Source organism: Lepidochelys olivacea (genome assembly GCF_965140295.1).
Source record: "Lepidochelys olivacea isolate rLepOli2 genome assembly, chromosome: 7".
Lineage (NCBI taxonomy): Eukaryota > Metazoa > Chordata > Testudines > Cheloniidae > Lepidochelys > Lepidochelys olivacea.
In genome coordinates, this window is record NC_140417.1 from 72,982,040 (window position 1) to 72,995,056 (window position 13,017).

General features: G+C 50.1%; 1 protein-coding gene across 2 annotated transcripts in view; it reads right to left on the reverse strand.

The window, feature by feature from the left end:
- The window catches only part of BMPR1A (bone morphogenetic protein receptor type 1A), a 172,426-nt gene that overhangs the window by 16,288 nt on the left and 143,121 nt on the right, over positions 1–13,017 (reverse strand). For both annotated transcript variants that reach the window (XM_084635589.1, XM_084635590.1), the window contains one exon: positions 12,494–12,669. In XM_084635589.1, coding sequence (XP_084491715.1) covers positions 12,494–12,669 — 176 coding nt within the window. The remainder of the gene's footprint in view (positions 1–12,493; positions 12,670–13,017) is intronic.

Genomic DNA, 13,017 nt, shown 5'->3' on the forward strand with positions numbered 1-13,017 from the left:
AGTGATGTCCCTGTGGGTGCTCCACTTTAGGTAACTTCAGAGCAGTACCCTCCAGTGGAAGGGAGGGGCTTTGGAGTTGACGTCGTGGCAGAGGACAATTCGGTGAGTCCAAATAATGCATCAGATGTTACATGCTGCTCTAATGCATAGTGCTGCATAAATGTATGGGTAGAGGCCCATGTCACAGGTCTACATAGGTCCACAGTGGGAACACTGTTCAGAAAAGCTATTCAAGTCGACATTGCCCTGGTGAAACGCATGCAAATCCCCATAGGGGGTTGCAAGTTCTGTGGCTGGTAACACAGTTTGATGCATTATGAAATCCATTTGGAGAGCCTCTGTTTGGATATGGCATCTCCTTTTGATCATTCCATGACAAACGAATAATTTCGGGGATTTACGGAATGACCTTGTTTGATCTGTGTAAAAAGCCAGGGCCCTGCGAACACTGAGGGTGTGAAGTGTGGATTCTCGCCTATCCTTATGTGGCTTAGGATAGAACGCTGATAAGCAGATGGGTCAGTTGAGGTGGAATGAGGAGGCGACCTTAGGTAAGAACTTGGGATGCGGTCTGAGAGTGATTCTGTCTTTGGAAATGCTGTGTAGGATGGATCAGCGATGAGTGCCCCTAGTTCCCCCACTCATCGTGCAGATGTAATGGCAACTAGAAAGGCCACCTTCATTGACAGGTGGAGAAGTGAGCAAGTGGCTAGTGGCTCGAATTGGGTATCTGCTGATGTTTTGGAGAACTAAGTTGAGGTCCCATGGCAGCGTGGAAGTGTTGAGGCCTTTCAGAAAACATTTGGTGGTATCTTATGGTGGAAAGCTGCTATGACTGAGAGATGTACCCTGATTGAGCTAACAGATAGGTCTGATCTCAAGTTCAAGCAGGTAATCCAGAATCAAAGGTAAAGGGGCAGATACTGACGTGGTCTGCTTTGTGTGACACCAGGAATCAAAGTGTCTCCATTTGTGTAGGTATGTGTGGTAGGTAGTCGGTCAGCGACTATTTAATAAAATGTTCTGTACTTCTTTGGAGCATTTCATTTCAGGTCCCTGGAGCCATGGAGCAATCACCCTTTCAGGCTGAGTGTCTCCAGGTTCAAATGCAGAGTTTGTCCTGAGTCCTGGGACTGGAGACGAGGTAGGAGAGGAAGGGTTAGAGGTCTGCACACTGACAATCTGAGAATGTAGAGAACGATGTTTGATGAGACCATGCAGGGGGTATCAGTATTACAGTGGACTTGTCTGCTTTGATCTTGTGAGGCACTAGTGCCATAAAGGGAATGGGGGAAGGAGGAATATAGGTGGGGAGCTCCTCCATTTGATAAGAAACGCGTCTCCTAAGGAGTGATGGTCCATGCCTGCCCTGGAGCAAAACAATGGGCACTTAGTGCTGTGCTCCATTGCAAAGAGGTCTACTGTGGGGAATCCCCATTGTTTGACTATGTTGTGGAGAACCCTGGTGTCGAGTTCCCACTCATAGTCCTGAGAAAAGTTCTTGCTGAGTGCATCTGCCGTAGTGTTTTGACATCTGGGCCGGTACGCTGCTATAATATGGATGTTGTCCTGGATGCACCAGTGCCAAAGTCGCATGGCCTCTGCACACAGGGAGTGTGAACGTGAACCCCCCTTTGTCTATGTAGAACATGCATGACAAATTGTCCATGAGAATTTGTACGGTCTCGTTTCTGATCACGAGTAGGAAGGTGGTACATGCATTGCGAACACCTCTGAGTTCTAGCAGATTTATGTGACACCAAGCTTCTGTTGGGGACCAACAACCCTGAGCAGAATGTGAGTTCAAATGTGCTCCCCAACCTATGACGGACGCATCCACTGTAATAGTCAATGTAGAAGGGGCTTGGGTGAAAGGCACTGTCAGGCATACGTTGTGCGGTTGCGTCCACCAAGATAGAGTCGTTTACTTTGCTTGGCATTGTTTGTTTATACTGTGCCTTGGTGGGCAACAAGTTGTACGGAGCTAAGCTTGTAGGGTTCGCATATGTAACCTCATGTGTTGAGCGACGAAAGTCGATGCGGCCACGTGACCCAGTAATTGCAAACAAGTCCTGGCTGTTACCTGGAAGCTGTTGAGTGATGTGGCAATCAGATTCATTAGAGTTAGGAAGTGTTGCCTTGGTAAAGATGTGTTGCCTTGGTAAAGATGTGTTGCCTCGGGAGTTCTGAGGTAAGCCCCAATGAATTCCAGTTCCGATACTGGTGTGAGGGTTGACTTTTGGTTTTTTTTGGAGACCTAATTGCGTAAAGAGGCCTACTCGTTGTTGAGTAGCCTCCATTGATGCTGGTCAATTTGCTTCTTATAGTAGGCAATCATCCAGATATGGAAATATCACAATTCCTCTCTTGCAGAGGTGCGCAGCAACTACCGCGAGTACCTTTGAGAAAACTCGGGGAGCAATGGGAAGACCAAAGGACAGGACCTAGTATTGGAAGTGATCTGGTCTGAGAGTGAATCAGAGAAACCTCTGATGTCATGGGTGAATCATTATGTGAAAGTATGCTTCTTGGACGTCGAGGGTCGAGAGCCAGGCCCTCTTTCTACTCTGGGATAATGGTGGCCAGCGTCACCATCTTGAAGTGTTGATTCTGACAAATTTGTTGAGCCATCGGAGATCGAGAATGGGTCTCCATCCTCCTGTGGTTTTTGTGTGTGTGAGATAGTAATTAGAGCAGAAACCCAACTCTTTGTATTTTGTTGGTACCAGTTATACTGCTCGTAGCCAGATGAGCTGGGTTACCTCCTGATGCAATAGATCTTCATGAGAGGGAAGAGGGACGGGAAGAATGGGTGGGTATGGAGTATCCAACTTCAATTATCTCCAGCACCCATCTGTCTGTAGTGATAGGTTGCCAGACTGGGTAAAAAAAGGTTACTCACTTTCTCGTAACTGTTGTTCTTCAAGAGGTGTTGTTCATGTCCATTCCAAGCAGGTGTGTGCGCGCTGTGTGCACGCCAGTCAGAAGATTTTTCCCCTAGCAGCGTCTGTAGGGTTGGCCTGGGCGCTCCCTGGAGTGGTGCCTTCACGGCGCCCAATATTGGGCCCCGCCGACCCCCCACCCCCTCAGTTCCTTCTTGCCAACTATTCCGAGAGAGGGGTAGGAGAGTGCGTATTGGAATGGACATGAACTCCACATCTCGAAGAACAGTTATGAGAAAGCGAGTAACCATTTTTTCTTCTTTGAGGGATTGTTCATATCCATTCCAAGCAGGTGATTCACAAGCTAGAGCTCAGGAGGTGGGGTCAGAGTTATCCACAGAAAAGAACACAGCTCGCCCAAAAGCCGCATCATCCCTGGACTGTTGTGTAATTGCATAGTGAGACGTAAATGTATGTATCGAGGACCATGTGGCTGCCCTGCAAATTTCCTGAATAGGTACTTGTGCCAGGAATGCCGCAGAGGAGGCCTGGGCCCTGGTAGAGTGAGCGGTTATCCGTGGAGCGGTTATCCTTTGCCACAGTATAGCACTCCCTAATGCAGGATGTTATCCATGACGATATGCGTTGAGAGGATACCGGGAGGCCCTTCATTCTGTCTGCCACGGCTACAAAGAGTTGGACCAACTTCCAGAATGACTTAGTTCTCTCTGTGTAGAAGGCTAAGGCCCTACGCAATTCCAGTGAGTGCAGCCTGCGCTCCCTATCGGAGGAGTGTGGTTTCAAGGGGGGTGATCGGTCCCTTCACTGACCTCTTCTTCTTTACCGGCACTGGAGATGGAGAACAGTGCCGAACTGAGGCTGACGCCCTATGGCCTGAGTAGCGGCGGTGCTGGTGGGCTTTAGAGTCCTTAGTTGGGCCCGTTTCACGCACCGTTGGCACTGGAGTGCTGCGCACCAAAGAGAACGTGCTCGGAGCTGGGTCGTTGGGTCTCGGGTAGGAATGCGGTCTCAGAGCCGCCTCCATGAGCAGGAGTTTTAGTCTCTGCTCTCTGTCCTTAAGGGTTCTTGGGCGGAAACCCTTGCAAATGCGGCACTTGTCCTTTTGGTGAGTCTCACCAAGGCACTGCAGACAAGACAAGTGAGGATCACTCTTGGGCATAAACTTTTCACAGGACTCACAGAGTTTAAACCCCGGAGACCCGGACATACCCCCGAAGGGGAAATGAACTATCTAACAAACCACTACTAACTATATGAAAAAGTATAACTATAGAGAATAACTATTGAACTATGTATAGTAAGAGGAAAGACACTGCTAAGGTGCTTGCTGTAAGAGCGAGCAAAGTTCCAGCTAGCTGTCATGGGCGGTAAGAAGGAACTGAGGGGGTTGGGGGGGCCCGATATTGGGTGCCGTGAAGGTGCCACTCATGAGGGTGCCCAGGCCAACCCTACAGACACTGCTAGGGGAAAAATCTTCTGGCTGGCGTGCACATGGCATGCACACACCTGCTTGGAATGGACATGAACTATCACTGGAAGAAGAATAGGGAGTTAAACCATTTCCAAATGGCTGGGACATGGTAGGAGTTTCCAGTGTTGAAAGCTGTGGGGGTCTCAGGCCCTCAACCAATGTCGATGAGATGTGGTAGACTGATCTGACGGTTATAGTCTCCTTGGGGGCCATTGTTTCCGGGCTTGTGGCTCGTATTGCCTGTGTGTCTGTGCAAATTGAGTGGACCGGAAGTTCTGTGGGTTATACCACCTTTCTTGTCTTCTCTTTGTCCTAGGAGTATAGATACCCAGTGACTTCGGAGTCACCCTTGAATGGCAGGTCCTCCACTGTTGCTTACACTTCTTTGGGGAAGCCAGAGAGATGCAACTAGGATGCCCTTCTCATTACCATCGTGGTGGCTGTGGATCGTACTGCTCTATCTGCAGAGCCTAGGGCAGCTTGCAGTGCCATCCTGGTGATCAGCTGGCCCTCGGAAATTGCTTCCCCCACCAGGGAGAAATTCAATAAAATCTGATAGTGTGCCATAATTTGTGTGGTCGTATTTTGCTAATGACTTATGATTGTTTGCCCCTTTCATTAACAGTATCCACTACCAGGGAGTTTGGTGTGGGATGTGAAAAAAGAAAAAGCGGTTACCTACCTCTCGTAACTGTTGTTCTTTGAGATGTGTTGCTCATGTCAATTCCAACAGGTGGTGTGCGTGCCGCGTTCACAATCGTCAGAAAGTTTTTCCCCTAGTGGTACCCATCAGGTCAGCTGTGGAGACCCCTACAGTGGCACCTTTATGGCAGTGTATAGAGGTCCCTGTCGACCCGCCGCCTGGTCAGTTCCTTCTTGCCGGAATACTCCAACAGAGGGGAGGTGGGCAGGATTTGGAATGGATATGAGCAACACATCTCGAAGAACAGTTAAGACAGGAAGGTAACCATTTTTTCTTCTTTGAGTGATTGCTCATATGCATTCCAATAGGTGACTTCCAAGCAGTTCTCCGGGGGAGAGGGGTCGGAGTTCACCTGGTTGTTAAGTGCAGGACTGCCCTGCCAAAGGCTACATCATCCCTCATCTGCTGGGTAATGGCGTAGTGTGACATGAAGGTGTGGATGGAAGACCACGTTACTGCCTTCCAAATGTCCTGGATAAGGACCTGCGCCAGGAACGCTGCGGACGACGCCTGCGCTCTGGTGGAGTGCACCGTAAGCGGAGGGGCTGGAATTTTAGCCAGGTCATAGCAAGTCCTGATACAGGATGTGATCCATGATGAAATGTGCTGGGACGAGATCAGGAGCCCCCTCATCCTTTCTGCGATTGCAATAAAGAACACTGACCCACCTGCTGCCCCTGGGTGAAAGGCCGAGATGGCAGCAAGGTGTACCCTGAGAGAGGATATTGCTAACCCGTGCTGCTAAAGGTATAACAGATAGTGCAAAATAAGGGGAATTGGAGCTAGCTGCAGTTTGGTTCCCTTTGCTGAGACCAAATGGAAAAACACTTCCACTTTGCCATGTACATGGTACCAGTGGAGGGTTTCCTACTTCCCAGCAGGACCTCCCTCACTGGGTCTGAACACTGAAGCTCAAGAGGGTTCAGCCATGGAGTTTCCACACAATAAGGTGGAGGGACTCCAGACTGGGGTGTTGCAGATGGCCGTGGTCCTGTGTGATTACGGTTGAATAGACAGGAAGCGCCACTGGTCTGTCCACTGAGAGGTTCAAGAGCATGGTGAACCTCTCAGGGCCACGCTGGCGCTATGAGGATCAAGGAAGCCCTGTCCCGGCAAGTCTTGAGGAGGACTCTGTGTATGAGAGGGAAGGGCGGAAACACATACAGCAGGCGACCCATCCATGACAGGTGTCCACGATGGGGCCTGGGTTGTGGTTCAGGAAGGAGCAGAACCGCTGGCGCTTCCTGTTGCTCTGCACTGAGAACAGGTCTATGTGGGGAGAGCCCCACTTCTGGAAAAACCAGTGCGCAATCTCCAGCCTGAGAGACCATTCGTGGCCGTGAAACGGGCGGCTGAGGCAGTCAGCTAGCTCGTTTTGCACCCCCGGAAGGTGCGATGCCTCTAGGTGTATCGAATGGACAATGCAAAATCCCACAGCTCGAGGGCTTCCTGGCACAGGGGAGAGGAGCGAGCACCACCCTGTTTGTTTATATAGAACATTGCTGCAGTGTTGTCCCTCAGCACCAACACATGTGCCCTGCAGGCGTGCCTGGAACACTTGGCATGCCAGACAAACCGACCTCAGCTCCCTTACATTGATATGTAGCAACAGTTCTGTGTGGGACCATAGGCCTTGGGTCCTGATATTGCCCAGGTGCTCTCCCCAACCGAGGTGTCTGTGACTAGGAATAATGTAGAATGGCGTTTGGCAAAGGGTACTCCTGCACAAACAACTTGTGGTTGCAGCCACCAGTAGAGAGACTCGAGGATTCGAGGGGAAAGTGTAACTATCATGCCCAGTGGGTCCCTGCCTGGCCTGTGTACCCGCGCCAATCACGCCTGGAGGGGCCAAAGGCGTAACCTGGTGTGCTGGACCATGTATGTGCAGGCTGCCATATGCCCCAGTAGTTTCATGCAATTTCTGGCCATGGTTGTGGGAAACTGGCAAAGATTCTTGACAATGTCTGTGAGTGCTTGGAAGAGCAGCTCTGGCAGGAATGCCCTGACCTGCATGGAGTCCAAGAGAGCCCCTATGAATTCTATTCTCTGCGTCAAGGCCAGTGTGGATTTGGGCACATTCAATATGAGGCCCAGCCTGTGGAATGTGGCCCGGGCCAGGGACAATGCTCTGCGGCCCGTGCTTGGGACTTGGCCTTGATAAGCCAGTCGTCTAGGTACGGGAATACTTGCACCTGACATTTGCGGAGGAAGGCTGCCACGACCGTCATAACTTGGTGAATTCCCAGGGGGCCACCGAGAGCCCGAACGGGAGCACCCTGAACTGACAGCGCTGGCCACTGACCACGAATCTCAGGAATTGTCTCTGGGCCGGGATAATAGATATATGGAAGTACGCATCTTTCAAGTCGAGGGCGGCGTACCAGTCCCCCGGATCCAGGGAAGGAATGATGGTGGCCAGAGAGATCATGCGAAACTTCACCTTCCTTAAGAATGTGTTGAGATCTCACAGGTCCAGGATAGGCTGGAGCTCACCTTTGGCCTTGGAGATGAGGAAATAGCAGGAGTAGAACCCCTTGCCCCATAACTCCTGAGGAACCTCCCCTAGAGCAAGGAGCAATTGCACCTCCTGCAAGAGGAGTTGCTCATGAGAAGGGTCCCTGAAGAGGGACGGGGACGGTGGAGGGAACAGAATTGGATAGAATATCCCGCTTCTATTGTGCTGAGCACCCAATGATCTGACATGATCTGGGACCAATCAGGGTAGAAGCGGGAGAGTCAATTCACCAAGGGGGAGAGGGGGGAGAAGATATGAGCCTGAAACCAATGCTCCATCCTCGGGGACATCTTCAAAAGTTTGGCTTCGGGCCAGGGGGCTGTTTCGCTGAACTCTGGCCTTGGCCTGAGGAGGACCGTGATGGGCGCCTCCTATTACTTCTGCCCCATCTCCTTGACGAGTCTCGCCTAGAGGCCCAGTGTAGACGTGGGATGGGGGCTGAGGCTTAAAAGGCCATCTTTGAGGTGCTGGGGTGTGGATCACCAAAGACTTCAAAGTCGCCCACGAGTCCTTAAGGCTATGCAGGTGAAAGTCCGTATTTTGGGCGAACAGGCCCGCAGTGTCAAAGGGAAGGTCCTGTATAGTATTCTGGACCGCAGGTGATATCCCCGGGACCTGGAGCCATGCACCGTGCCTCATTCTGATGGCAGTGGCCATTGTCCAAGCCACCAAGTCCTCCGCCTCCAGCATGGCCTGGAGGGACGTTTTAGAGGCCACCCTGCTCTCCTCAAGGAGCGTGCTAAACTCCTTGCGTGAGTCAGCTGGGAGTAACTGCTGGAACTTTGCCAATGAGCTCCAAGAGTTGAAAGCATAGCGGCTGAGTACTGCTTGCTGGTTAGTCACTCAAAGCTGGAGGCCCCCAGTTGAGAAGACAATTTGGCCGAAAAGGTCCAGCTTCTTAGCATCCCATGACTTAGGCGTAGGACCCAGCTGTCCTTGCCGCTCTTTGTGGTTTGCCGCATCAACCACCAGAGTCCCCGGTTGGGGGTGGGTGAAAAGGCGTTCATACCCTTTCTGCAGCACAAAATATCGTCTTTACACCCCTTTAGCAGTAGTATAGAGGCTAGAATCTGCCAAAGCACCTTAGTGGTGTTTTGGATCGTTCTTATGAGGGGCAAGGCCACCCTAAAAGGACCTTCAGGGGTAAGGATATCCACCATCGGGTCAGACTCCTCCATGACCTCCTCTGCCTGGATATTAAGATTTAGGGCCTTATCCCTTCCTTAAGGGAAGTCCTGGTGACCCTTGGTGTCCATCGCTGTCAGGGTGGTGGTGCCCGCCACTGCCTTGTCTGGCGAGGAAGAGGAGGCCTGTGGGACAGGGTCTTCCTGCCCTTCCAGCTCTCTGGAGGTCGGCTCAGGCACCTTGGAGCCTACTGTGACTTGAGGTGGCTCTAGTCTCACTAATGGTGCTGGATCGGGCACTGCGCTAGAGCAGACAGAGACAGAGTCCCTGTCTTGTACGGCGTCCTCAGGAGCCCTGGTGGTGTAGTGAGTCAGTGACGACGCTGAGGGGCCGGCACAGGGTGCAGATGCCACTGATGCCGGCCTGGAGCCCTGACCCTGGTGGTAGGCCCAAGGGGTCCAAAAGGGCCATTGAACTGGGTCCTGCCACTGGGGTGGCCAGGCGACTGCCGGTGCCAATGATTCCACTGGTTTGCGGTGCCGGGACTCGTAGTGGCTGCGTTGAGAGACAGAAGACTTAGCTTTCAGAGTAGCAGCTGTGTTAGTCTGTATCCGCAAAAAGAAAAGGAGTACTTGTGGCACATTAGAGACTAACAACTTTATTTGAGCATAAGCTTGCATGCATCCGATGAAGTGAGCTGTAGCTCATGAAAGCTTATGCTCAAATAAATTTGTTAATCTCTAAGGTGCCACAAGTACTCCTTTTAGAAGACTTAGCATTTGACTCAGACGAGTAGTCTGTGCCCAACCACTGGGGGATGGGGGAAGAGGGTGCGCAGAGCCGGATGGTGCCAGAGAGCGGTACCAGAGAGATGGTGAGTGGCGCCGTAATATCACAGGCTTGCCACGATGTTGAACCAGAGGCAGTGCCGTCAATGGTGCCGCAAATGGTGCCGGAGCCACATGCAGTGCTGGGCTAGAATTTGCAGCCAGTGCCACCACTGATGGTGCCTGGGCTTGCGGTGCCAGGTCCCGCACCTGTAAGGCTGGGGACTGCGCTGTCATGGCAATGAGGTCTCATGCTGCCTCAAAGGTGTCTGGCGTGGAGGGAAGATGGAGCTCTTCCTCCAAATCCTCCTGAGCTGGGGAGTTCATCAGCACCGGACTCAACGGGCCTCCTGTTGAGGCCGGAGTCAACAGCGCTGGGTCTTGAGGCCCAGCTGGTGGGTGTCCCGCCTGAGAATGAACTCCACTGGAGTCCCCTCGTGGCTTCTTGAAGGGAGAATGACCCCCTGTCCGCCTTCTTTTTCTTATGCGGCACCGGGGACTGCAAATGGTGCCACCTGGTGGCACTGGCCTTATAGGTTGGGGAGCGGCGCTGGGGCTCCTTGGAGGAATCTTTCTTCGGTACCGGAACATCCCACACTGAGGCTCGGGCTCTGAGCACCAAGGATGCCGGTGCCACTTCCGGCTGCTGGCCAACTCCATCAGGAGAAGCTTCAAATGATAGTCCCGCTCTCTCTTAGTTCTGGGTCTGAAGTTCCTGCAAATTGGGCACTTATCTGTCTGATGTCCTTCTTCTAAACACTTGAGACAGGCAGCGTGCAGATTGCCTGTGGGCACAGGTTTCGTGCACCTCTCGCACACCTTAAACCTCTGCGACCGAGGCATTCCCTGGTGCCTGGGGAAACTAGGACAAGGGCGAAGCCCCCCGAAGTAAGTCCAGCTAATCTACAACTAATATAAAACGACCTAACAACTATACAACTAAGAAATGGGAACCACTAGGTAGGCACTTGCGAATGCAAGAGACTGAGCTGCTCCAACGACTGTCACTGGTGGTAAGAAGGAACTGAGCAGGTGGCGGATTGGCAGGGACCTATATACACAGCCATAAAGGCGCCACTGCAGCCGACCCAATGGATACCACTAGGGGAAAAACCTTCTGATGATCGTGCACACGGCGCATGTGCACACCTATTGGAATGCACATGAGCAATCACTCAAAGAAGAAACTCTCTTCCCGTTGCAGGGACATAATATTTCCTGTCAGACCTCTTGCAGGTTGGAGCGACTGTTGCAGCGGTCTGCCAGTTGTGCTTGACAGGTTCCATGATTGCATCATTCATGGGTAAAGCGATTTTGGATGATTCTGATGTTTGCAGGATGACAATGAGCTTATGTCGTGTCTCCTGCACTTCCTCAAGGGAGATGTCAAGGGAATCTGCAATTCTCCTCTAGAGATACTGGAAATGTCTGAAGTCTAAACACATTAGAACTTGGCACCAAGAATGGGAGAGTCGGGTGTTGAGGATACCATAAGGTCTCTGAGAAGGAAGAATTGTTCTGGTGCCAACAGCCCCGGTGCCATTGGTGAGGTAATGGTGGATACTGGCTGATGTGGAGCTTTTGTCTGTAAGGGTGCACTCATCAGTTGCGCTATACTGACAGGAGGTGGCAGCATAGGCTGCAGTTGCTTTGATGTGCCTGGTGCTGAGTGTTGGGATGGCTCCACCGGTGCCGAGGCATGAGGTTTCTGTTTCCCCTTGGTGACTGGCTTGGAGCTAGATGTTTTCGAGTCTTTTTGCTCTCATGGTACCGGAGAGTCCCACCATCTTGGCTGTGGAGTCTGTTGGTCTCTGACGCCGGGTGGAGAGACTTCTTCATTAGCAGCAGTCTAAGATGCAAGTCTGTGGCTTTCCTGATCCGGACTGTCAGTTTGTGACAATATGGGCACTTTTAAGATACGTGTGCTTCACCTAAAAGCAACCATACTGAGAGTGTCCATCTGAAATAGATACTGAAAGCCTGCAGGTGAGGCAGCATTTAAAGCCCAGTGAACCGGGCATGCCCCTGAGGGGTGTATTTCCCCCTTCTCCATGAGGGGGGAACTAACACTACTCTTAACAGTGAAACGAAATACTAGCTTCTACTGAGGGAAAGAAATAATTTTTTTTTTTTTTTTTGGAAAAAAAAAAGAAAGCGGGGGAAAAAGTGGGAAGGCAAATTAGCTAGTCAAAGTAGAACTAATGGAAAAGGGGTAAAATACTAAGCTATGAGGCACTGCTGAATGCTCTGACTCAAGCCAAAGGTGGTAGAAAAGGGAGGGGGTGGGGTTTGGCACAAAGCGCCAGTTAACCGCTTAAGGCAGAGTGAGATGGGGACTGCACATGTGCGACCCAACTGCTACCACAAATCTCTGAACGCCTCTGCACTTGTAATCAAACACCTAAAGTGGAGCACCCACAAGGTCATCACTTGAAGAAGAATTTACAAATTTCTGAAAAGAGAGACTGAAAATTTGGGAAGACGTAGAAGACAGAAAATATGGGATGCAGATAGGGAACACAATGTAGGGAAAGAGATAGGTAAGGAGGCACAGGAATAAGACCAAAAAAAAGGGGGAAATAGATATTGAAAACAATGCAGGAAAAAAGATACACATTCATCTATCAAAGGAAAGAGGAGGAAGAATAGAGTGAAACCAGGAATAGAATGAAGGTATAAAAAAAAGCAAGAGAGATATAGTAAGTTACGTTATAAAAAATGTATTAAGACAACAGTTGATTGACAGTGTTACAATTAAGTGAATCACACATCTGTTTTGTTCTTTTAAAATGAAGGGTGCCTGCCCTTGAGACACAGGGCAAGCAGTAGGTCTCAAGTATTTTTCATCCTCTTCAGAAGATTTAGTCCTTGGATTAGAGGTATTGGGTAAATTCTTTTGAAAACTTACTTTTGTAAATAAATTTTGAAACACAATATTTAAAAGCTTACCTCCTGTGACACAACACCGAGCCATTTCCCAAATGATCAAGCCAAAACTGTAGATATCAGCCATGATATATGGCTGGAAATGATTTTTATTTAGGCTTTCATCTAGGACTTCTGGGGCCATGTAACGTTTTGTTCCCACTCTAGTATTCAAAGGGACATCAACTTCATTCGTATCACTAGATGTAAATAATACAGGTTAAATGAACTGTGGAGCAGTGCAAATGAACTGATGTCATGCAGAAAGATGCTATTATTATAGTATGAAGTAAAGTTATGAACTATAATTAAATCAATGATCTCTTTCTCAAATCCTCCTTCCAATATTACAGCTTATACTATATTATGCTTCTTTTAGACAGATTAAGTAAAAATGATTATAAAATACCCAAGATGAAGGTTTATGTGACTGCTTTGCAAAAAAAAACTTCACACGACTAAGCAGACAGAAGCAGACTATTCCAAATGTTCAAGACTCAAAATGCATTCCTAATATCCACAATTCTACACATCATTACTCATGCTGA